The following is a 10,274-nucleotide window of genomic DNA, read 5'->3' as shown; positions in this document are numbered from 1 at the left end:
CATTGTTGTTTGGTGGGCCGAGCTGGATTCGAACTCGCCACCTTAGGTGTATGTGGCTGGCGCCTTAGCCACTTGAGCCACAGGTGCCGAGCCACAATTTAAATTCTTTAAGGCCCGTGCGGTGGCTCATGCCTATAATTCCAGCACTTTGGGAGACTGAGGCAAGTGGATTGCTTGAACTCAGGAACTCAAGACCAGCCTGCGCAAGAGCAAGACTCTGTCTCTAAAAATAACTGAGCCTTGTGGTCGGTGCTTGTGGTCACAGCTACTCAGGAGGCTAAAGGCAAGAGAATCACTTGAACCTAAGAGTTTAAGGTTGCTGTGGGCTATGATGCCATAAGCACTCTAATGAGGTGACAAAGTGAGACTCTGCCTTCCCCTTCAAAACAAATTCTTTATTATTTAACATTCATGAACTCAGGAAGTTTGTTTGTTTGTTTTTTCTGAGACAGAGTCTCACTTTCTCACCCTTGGTAAAGTACTGTGGAGTCATAGCTCACAGCAACCTCAAACTCCTAGGCTTAAACGATTCTCTTGCCTCAGCCTCCCAAGTAGCTGGGATTACAGGCACCCACCACAACACCTAGCTATTTTTATTTTTAAGAGACGAGGTCTTGCTCTGGCTCAGGCTAGTCTTCAACCTGTGAGCTCAGGCAATACACGCTCCTTGGCCTCCCAAATGCTGGGATTAGAGGCATGAGCTACTGTGCTTAGCCTTTTTTATTACTTTTTTTTTTTTTTTTTTGAGACAGACTCTCAAGCTGTCACCTTGGGTAGAGTGCCACGGCACCATCATAACTCACAGCAACCTCTAACTTCTGGGCTCAAGTGATCTTCTTGCCTCAGTTTTTCTATTTTTAGTAGAAACAAGGTCTTGCTCTTGCTAAGGCTGGTCTTGAACTGGTGAGCTCAATCTTCAACCTCCCAGAGTGTGAGGATTACAGGTGTGAACCACTTTTTGTCTTTTTAAAGAGTCAGGCTTCTGCTATGTTGTCCAGGCTGGAGGGCAGTGGCTATTTACAGATGTAGTCATAGCACACGACAGCCCCAAACTCCTGGGCTCAGTAACAATCCTCCTGCCTCAGCCTCCTGAGTAGCTGGTGTTGCACACTTGGCTCTCAGTTCAGGAGTTTAATGCACAAATGTGACAAATATAAAAAGACTCATTAAAATTCATCATCATGCCCTTTCACTGACTATCCTTGAGGAAATGGTTACTATAATATCTTCATAGGAAGAGAAAAGAATTAGAAACTGCTTACATTTTTGTAGATACTATAATTTTTATACAACTATAAATGTTGGCTCGGCGCCTATAGCTCAACCGGCTAAGGCGCCAGCCACGTACACCTAAGGTGGCGGGTTCGAATCCCCAGCCCGGACCCGCCAAACAACAATGATGGCTGCAACCAAAAAATAGCCGGGCGTTGTGGTGGGCGCCTGTAGTCCCAGCTACTTGGGAGGTGGAGGCAAGAGACTTGCTTGAGCCCAGGAGTTGGAGGTTGCTGTGAGCTGTAATTCCACTCTACCCAGGGGGACAGCTTGAGGCTCTGTCTCAAAAAAAAAAAAAAAAAACTATAAATGTTAATAAAAAATACTAAACAGTAAAAAAAATTCTTAATAGAATGAAGTAAGTGCCTCAAGTTTTAGCTCTTTTTTTTTTTAGAGACCAGAGTCTCACTTTATCGCCGTTGGTAGAGTGCTATGGCATCACAGCTCACAGCAATCTCCAACTCCTGGGCTTAGGCAATTTTCTTGCCTCAGCCTCCCAAGTAGCTGGGACCACAGGCACCCACAATACCCGGCTACTTTTTGGTTGCAGTTTGGCCGGGGCCGCATTTGAACCCCCCACCCTCGGTATATGGGGCCAGCGCCCTATCCACTGAACCACAGGCACCGCCCAAGTTTTAGCTTTTGACATCACAGAAAACAACATAGTAGCATAGGCTCAGTGCCTGTAGCCCAGTGCTTAGGACACTGGCCCATACACTGGGGCTGGTGAGTTCAAACCTGACCAGGGCCTGACAACTACAACAAAAAAATAGCTGGACATTGTGGCAGGCACCTGTAATCCGGAGGCTTAAGTAAGAAAATCACTTAAGCCCAAGAGTTTGAGGTTTCTGTGTGCTATGATGCCACAGCACTCTACCCAAAGTGACAAGTGAGACTCTGTCTCAAAAAAAAAAAAAAATATATATATATATATACACATACACATATATATTTAAAACACACAAACACACACACACACATATATATATATTTATATATAGCAGCATGGCTAAGAGATCTAAGCTAGAACACTAGATTGGAATTCTAATTCTACCAATGCCTAAATTTATGACCTTGGGGAAATTATTTAACTTCAATATGTGTTAGTCTCCTCACCTGTAAAATGAACATTATAATAGCACCTATTTCACAGAGTGTAAGGATTAAATGAGTGACTATATGTAGTGCTTAGAACAAGGACCTGGCCCATTAAGTGGTAGATGAATGTTAGCTGCTGTTATGATTATTAATAGTTCAAGGAAATCTGTACAGAAAAATACTTGAAATATGTTAGAAATGCTCTCTGAGCCAGGCATGGTGGCTCACGCCTATAATCCTAGCACTCTGGGAGGCTGAGGCAGGCAGATTGCCTGAGTTCACAGGTTTGAGAGCAGCCTGAGATAGAGCGAGACCTTGTCTCTAAAAATAGCTGGGCATTGTGGGGGGCTCGTATAGTACCAGCCTGGGAGGCTGAGGCAAGAGAATCACTTGAGCCCAAGAGTTGGAGGCTGCTGTGGGCTATGACGCCATGGCACTCTACCAAGGGCAACTTAATGAAACTCTGTCTCCAAAAAAAAAGAAACGCCCTTTGAAATAAAAGCATATTCACTTTACAAACAGTAAAGTATATATAATGAACAATACTGTTGAAATAGTAAGAGATCAATCATTAAGAAATTTCTCAATGTGTACTATAAAACCAATGAATGTACATACAATCTTTACAAACAATAATCCTGTATCCTTTACAGAAATGATAATGCATTCCTATTTTCACTATAGAAACTATAAAGTTTCATGTGGCATCAACTGCTAAAGTAAATAAGCAGGCCATTAACCTGACACTCTGTCTACCTTGAGTTCCTAGGTACAACCCCCAACCTAATTTAGTATGTAAGGAAACTGAAACCTAACTAGGAGTATTCTTTGATAAGAAATAGCTGGTTTTCAGCCAATCACAAACAGCAGAGCTTCAGCTAATCATGGGCAGCCAGCTGTTCAAATCATGCCCCAGTAAGGCAAAAGCCACATCCCACCATGCCCAAATAAGGCAAACATACAGGTGTAGCCAATCTAAAGATTTCTCTACTTCGCTTTGTTCAACCTACAAAAGCTCACTGCTCATGGTGCCCGGTAGAGTGCTTTGAGCTCTTCCTGTTCTGAGTGCTGCCCAATTCACAAATCATTCTTTGCTCAAATAAATCATAAATTTGTCTAAAGTTTTTCTTTTAGCGTAATTATGGAGGCCTTTTAAGGAACTCAGTGATAGCAACCTTCCCTGCTTAGCGTCAGGTGTATGATTCCACTTCTATGGAACAAGAAATTCTATATAAGCAGAAAATACATTAGCAGTTCTCTTGGGCTGGGAGAGGGGAAATGGGGAGTGACCACTAATGGCTATGGGGTTTCTTTTGGGGGGTGATAAAAACATTTTATTTTATTATTTTTTTTTTTTTGCAGTTTTTGGCCAGGCTGGGTTTGAACCTGCTACCTCCACTGTATGGGGCCGATGCCCTACTCCTTGAGCCACAGGTCTCACCCCAATAAAAATGTTTTAAAATCAGATGTTGTGATGGTAGTACAACTCTGTGAGCCAAAAAACACTGAACTGCATACTTTTAAGCAGGAATGCAAATTACATCTCAATAAAGTTATTTATTTTTTTGCAGTTTTTGGCCGGGGCTGGGTTTGAACCTGCCACCTCCAGCATATGGGGCCAGCACCCTACTCCTTTGAGCCACAGGCGCCGCCTATTTTTTTTTTTTTTGTCAATAAAGTTATTTTTAAAAAATATTTTCCTTCAGATGAGCTTCAAACTACAATTGTGTGCTGTATTAGTGTTTTTTGGTTTTGTTTTGTTTTGTTTTTACAGTTTTTGGCCCGGAGCCGGGTTTGAACCCAACACATCCAGTATATGGGGCCAGTGCCCTACCCTTTCAGCCACAGGTGCCGCCCTCTATTAGTGTTTTTAGTTTGGCTAGGCACCTGTAGCTCAGTGGCTAGGGTGCTGGCCACATACACCAGGGCTGGCGGTTCAAACTTGGCCCAGGGCTGCCAAACAACAATGACAACTACAACAACAACAAAATAGCCAGGCATTGAGGCGGGCACCTGTAGTCCCAGCTACTTGGGAGGCTGAGGCAAGAGAATCGCTTAAGCCTAAGAGTTTGAGGTTGCTGTGAGCTGTGACGCCATAGCAGTTTACCGAGGGTGATATAGTAAGACTCTATCTCAAAAAAATAAATAAATAGGACAGCGCCTGTGGCTCAGTGAGTAGGGTGCCAGACCCATATACCAAAGGTGGTGGGTTCAAACCTGGCCCTGGGCAAACTGAAACAAAAAACAGCCAGGCATTGTGGTAGGTGCCTGTGGTCCCCGCTATAGTCGAGAGACTGAGGCAAGAGAATCGCCTGAGCCCACGAGCTGGAGGTTGCTGTGAACTGTGATGCCACAGCACTCTACCAAGGGCGACAAAGTGAGACTTTCTCTAAGAAAAGAGAAAATATAAGTAAATAAATAAATAAATAAAATAGCACATATTAGATAGAGTGGGGAAGCTATGTAATTTAAGCACTATCCAAGCATAGTCTTCTTGTACTCTGACTTATTTCATGCCAAGTGAAAGAAAAAGTAAAGACAAAGATATTGTAAGATCTTATGTCAATCAAACTGTGAGACTTAAGGATATTGTCAAAAGTATTCAAAAATTACCTGTGGGTCAAGATAAGGAGATGTGACAGCTAAGCAAAAAAGACCGCAAAGAGATTCCAGAGGGGAATCAAATGGATGAATAAATGGTATTCTCTGAAACTAACTCATATCTTTGGATTGAAGGAACAGAGCCAGTGAAACACAATCTTCTGATGCTTCCTGTGACATTGCTAAGACTGGGTTCTGCTTTTCAACCCTACCCTGGATAAAAAGCTATAGTGCCTGGCACAGCCAGAAAACTAAGGCTGGTATAAATAAGAGTTCATTCCACTGCATCAACTGTTTCTGCAGGAAAAGTATACATACATCTTCAGTATGGTCTTTAGAAAACTCTTGTTCTGCCTATTACTTAAAAATTATAGGACTGGGTTCAGCATCCGTAGCACAGTGGTTACAAGGCTGGTGGGTTTGAACCCGGCCCAGGCCAGTCAAACAACAATGACAACTGCAACAAAAAATAGCCATGCCTTATGGTGGCGCCTGTGGTCCCAGCTACTTGGGAGGCTGAGGCAAGATAATCACTTAAGCACAAAAGTTTGAGGTTGCTGTGGGCTGTGATGCTACTGCACTCTTGAGGGTGACATAGTGAGACTTTGTCTCAAAAAAAAAGGGGGCCAGGTGCGATGGCTCATGCCTGTAATCCCAGCACTTGGGAGGCCAAGGTGGGTAAATTGCCTGAGCTCACGGGTTTGAGACCAGTCTGAGCCAGAGCAAGACCTCACCTCTAAAAATAGCTGGGCATTGTGGCAGGGGCTTATAATCCCAGCTACTTGGGAGGCTGAGCTAGGAGGATTGCTTGAGCCCAAGAATTTGAGGTTGCTGTGAGCTACGACACCATGGCATTCTGCTGAGGGCAAGAAAGTGAGACTCTGTCTCAAAAAAATAAATAAATTATAGGACTGGGGCTAGGCAAGGTGACTTACACCTGTAATCCAGGCACGCTGGGAGACTGGGGCAGGAGAACTGCTTGAGCTCAGGAGTTCAAGACCAGCCTCAGCAAGTACAAGATCCCCTCTCTGGTAAACAAATGGAAAAATTATCTGGGTGTCATGGTGGGCACCTGCAGTCCCAGCTACTTGGGAAGCTGAGGCAGGAGGATTACTTGAACCCAGGAGTTTGAGGCTGCTGTGAACTAGGCTGATACCATGGCACTCCAGCCTGGGCAACAGGGTCAGACTCTGTCTTGGGAAAAAAAAAAAAATTATAGGACTAGGTTTAACAGAGAAGGTATGAGTGGAAAGAAAGTTATCAGGGTCCACATTAATGTACACAGCTATGATTTAATAAAAAAAAAAAAAATCATAAAAAAAAGAAAAAGAAAGTTATCAGGGTCCATACCCCTTTTCTGAAATCCTTGGAGCAACATGTATTTTGGGATTCAGAATTTTTCAGATTTAAGAACAGTAAGATAAAACGTATATATAAACAGAGCACTGCCTGCTGGGTGTGGAAAAGTATCCCATACCCAAATACATCCATATTCATTCCTACAATAAAAGAGCATCTAAATACTTACACTAAATGGGATAAAGACCATAAGGCCCATCTCAGTTTAGGTCAGGTTTTATTGACAGACTGGTTAAGAAAAATTTCACTTTTAGCCTCTGTGGATTTTAGAATTATATAACAGTAGACCAGTACTGGTTTCTCACTTTCACCACTGCAACCCCTAGTTAATGGACCTCTAGTGTAAGAGGCTGGCTGTCCAAGGTTAGCAAGGAAATCAGAAACTCTAGAGATGGCTCAAAGGTTTTTTCAGTGGCTTGTATTTCCTAATCAGGGTTACTTCATTGCATTAAGTGACCCCACTGACAAGTTTTATTAAACAATATGTGTATCTTCAAGCTAACTGATTACTCTTCATTTTATTCCAGGTAGAGTTAGCCAAATATAAAAGACATATTTGAATCTCTCCTATAAAATAGGGAAAGAAAAAATACTTACTTTGGGTAACATATGCACCAAAAAGAATCCACATGGAAGCAATAAGTGACCCAAACATCAACATGAAACCAATAAAAAGCCAAACTCGAGCACCTGTATGGAGAAGAGGCTTTGTGATTTTGCTCATTCTTGTAGCTCTATAAAGTTTTAGGAATACCTAACACTAGAAACACCGTGAACCTAATATATATATATCATGCATATCAAAGACAGTCACATATTAATATAAATCTGCTATAAGTTAAATAAATGATTTTTTAAAAAACTAACAAAAACTAAGAAGTGTTAACCATATCTGGAAAGAGAAGTTATCATTTTACTGACTAGAGAATCTGAGACCCTAACTAAAAAATTACCCTGTTACATTATCAAAGAATTGCTACTCTTTCAAAAGTAGTAAATGAATTTTATTTATTTATTTATTTAGAGACAGAGCCTCAAGTTGTCACCCTGGGTAGAGTGCCGTGGCATCATAGCTCACAACAACCTCCAACTCCTGCGTTCAAGTGATTCTCCTGTCTCTGCCTCCCAAGTATCTGGGACTACAGGCACCCGCGGCAACGCCCAGCTATTTTTTGGTTACAGCCATCATTGTTGTTTGGTGGGCTCAGGCTGGATTCGAACCCGCCAGCTCAGGTGTATGTGGCTGGCATGTTAGCCACTTGAGTCACAGGTACTGAGCCAGCAAATGAATTTTAAATAGCCATTAACACACAAGAATGACAGCCTTCAAATGAATGAGGACCAATATGTAAGCTTCTAAAAATCACACCATTACTCAATATAGTACAAAGAGTGGTCATTCTTCAGGAATATATTAATGCTTTTTAAGACTGAGGCAGCCAACCTTTACCACATACTCTTACAAAGTTCAAGGTCAGAAGCATCTATTCAACTTTCTATTACATGAAATTATAGAATCTCAATAATATTATCATCTGGACACTTGAGTTGATTCAATATATTTTTTAGGAAAGCAGACATTTAGTTGACGCAACATATTTTTTAGGAAAGCAGGTTAACATTTGTGTCAGACTCTGTGCCTAAGTGTACTGATAACCCCATCACCCAAAGAAGGGGTAAAAAGTTCCACTGAAGTGAAAAATAAAATCCTAGCCAATTTCCATAAAGAAAACTAAATTTACTTCAATTGCAAATACTGTTACTAAGTGAACAGAAATTCATATATTTTGGACACAAGATAAGTAATAATTGAAGCTCAACATGATTGGAATAACTGATATTTGAGGGAAATAAGCCTCCAGATTATATAAATTTTATTACAATACTAAGCAGATCTCCAGAAACATAATATTTACTCCTTGGAGAAAGGTAACTTTTAAACTACATTCAATCACAGATTTTATCTAAAGTAAAAGGAACTATTAAAAATCCTTTTAATTATTTTCCATACGTGTACCCATACATGTTAAACTTTCTAGTAGAACTAAAGAACTAAAGAAGAAAAAATTTTATCTTAAAAAATAAGGATGCTTTTGTTTAGCAAAAAAAATTTTTAAATCACACTGTCCCGTTTTTGCTTTGGCTATAAGAAAACTCTGAATTAAGGTTAATAAACAATTTAAGCATCCATCTTGTCCCAGATTCTTTTTTTCTTGAGATAGAGACAGACCCATGTCACCCTCAGCAGAGTGCCATGCTGTCACAGGTCACAGCAACCTCCAACTCTTTGGCTTAAGCAATTCTCTTGTGTCAGCCTCCGAAGTAGCCGAGACTACAGGCGCCCATCACAATGCTTGGCTATTTTTTTATTGTAGTTGTTTAGCTGTTGTTTTAGCTGTCCTGGGCCGGGTTTGAACCTGTCACCTTTGGTGTATGTGGCTGGTGCTGTAATCACTGTGCTATGGACACCGAGCCCTTGTTCCAGAGTCTAACAATCATCTTTCTCTATATAGTTTCTGCTCTTTTTTATAGCTTTACTATTTAACAGTTTCATTTATAGTATATTTATTATGTTGATGATACTTTCCTATAAATTTCTCTGGTAATCAAGTGGAGATAGCTTACAAATAAACCATTTAGGTAGTACAAAAGCTTAAAGAAGCAATCTCTGAGCCTGTCTATAAGACAGTTTGCTCTTAATTTTTGAAGTGCTAGATGAAACTTGCACTATGTGCACCACATATAAATATAAACTGCACTGTGGATTTTAACTGAGTAGGAAATAATCAGAGAACAAAATGTAACAATCACTTGATGGGGTAAAAAGTTTGGGCTGTGGAATCAGATCAAAGGCAAATACAAGTGACACTCATAAGCTAAAAAAAAAATTGAATCAGTTACAATGAAACTTTCTACAAAAAATAGATAATTATCATAATCCACAATAATGCCTATGGATTTTTTTTTTTTTAAGAGACAAGGTCTCACTCTGTCACTCAGAGGTCACCCACTGAAGTACAATTGTGCAATTATAGTTCACTGCAACCTCAGACTCTTGGGACCAAGCCATTCTCTTGCCTTAGCTTCCTGAGTAGCAGGAACTACAGGCATGTGCCACCATACCCAGATAATTTTTTCAAAAAAATCCTTTAGAGACAGGGTCTCACTATATTGCCAAGGCTGGTCTCAAACTCCTGGGCTCAAGCAATTGTCCTTCATTCTTCCATACTGTTGGGATTACAGATATGAATCACCACACCCAGCATGTCTGTAGAACATTGTTTAAAGAAAAACAAGTGAATTATTATGGACTCTACATGCAACACTTTCATTTGCTAATACAAATTACTTTCTTATTCTTTACCTTCCCTCGTTCTTGACATACTGCTGAGGCTGGGCCACAGGATAGGCTATAAGTGAGCTCACACGTACACATGCACTGTGTACTTTTAACTTACACTCATGTATCATTTGTCACCATACTCTCCTACCTAATTCTCCATGGATTCCAGTAGAAGTGAGGTTATCAAAGCTATCACACAACTTAAAGCATGAGTTAAAAAATAAATCTAAGCTTTTCAGTCCTTTATTTGGTTTATATGGTTATGGTATTTACTGTGTAATCCCATTTATATGAAATCATAGAAAAAGCAAACCTACAATGATTGAAAACAGGTCAGTGGTGGCCAGGAGGAGAGGGAATGGGGATTAGCTACAAAGGGTCTTATGAGGGTCCTATAATAGGGTCTTATGAGGGTCCTATAATATAATAATATAATAGAAATATTCTGGCTCGGCGCCTGTGGCTCAAGTGGCTAAGGCGCCAGCCACATACACCTAAAGTGGCGGGTTCCAATCCAACCCTGGCCCGCCAAACAACAATAATGGCTGCAACCAAAATAGCCAGGCGCTGTGGCGGGTGCCTGTGGTCCCAGCTACTTGGG

General features: G+C 40.9%; 1 protein-coding gene across 2 annotated transcripts in view; it reads right to left on the bottom strand.

Moving 5' to 3' along the window:
* The window catches only part of TMEM50B (transmembrane protein 50B), a 19,298-nt gene that overhangs the window by 5,813 nt on the left and 3,211 nt on the right, over window positions 1-10,274 (bottom strand). The window contains exon 3 of one of the 2 annotated variants that reach the window (XM_023517457.1): window positions 6,928-7,020. The exons of the other annotated variant lie outside the window; for it this stretch is intronic. Coding sequence (XP_023373225.1) covers window positions 6,928-7,020 — 93 coding nt within the window. The remainder of the gene's footprint in view (window positions 1-6,927; window positions 7,021-10,274) is intronic. 2 annotated transcript variants of the gene reach the window in all.

This window comes from Otolemur garnettii, unplaced genomic scaffold (genome assembly GCF_000181295.1).
Source record: "Otolemur garnettii isolate 467f Iridium unplaced genomic scaffold, OtoGar3 scaffold00111, whole genome shotgun sequence".
Lineage (NCBI taxonomy): Eukaryota > Metazoa > Chordata > Mammalia > Primates > Galagidae > Otolemur > Otolemur garnettii.
This window is presented reverse-complemented; position numbering and strand designations above follow the sequence as displayed.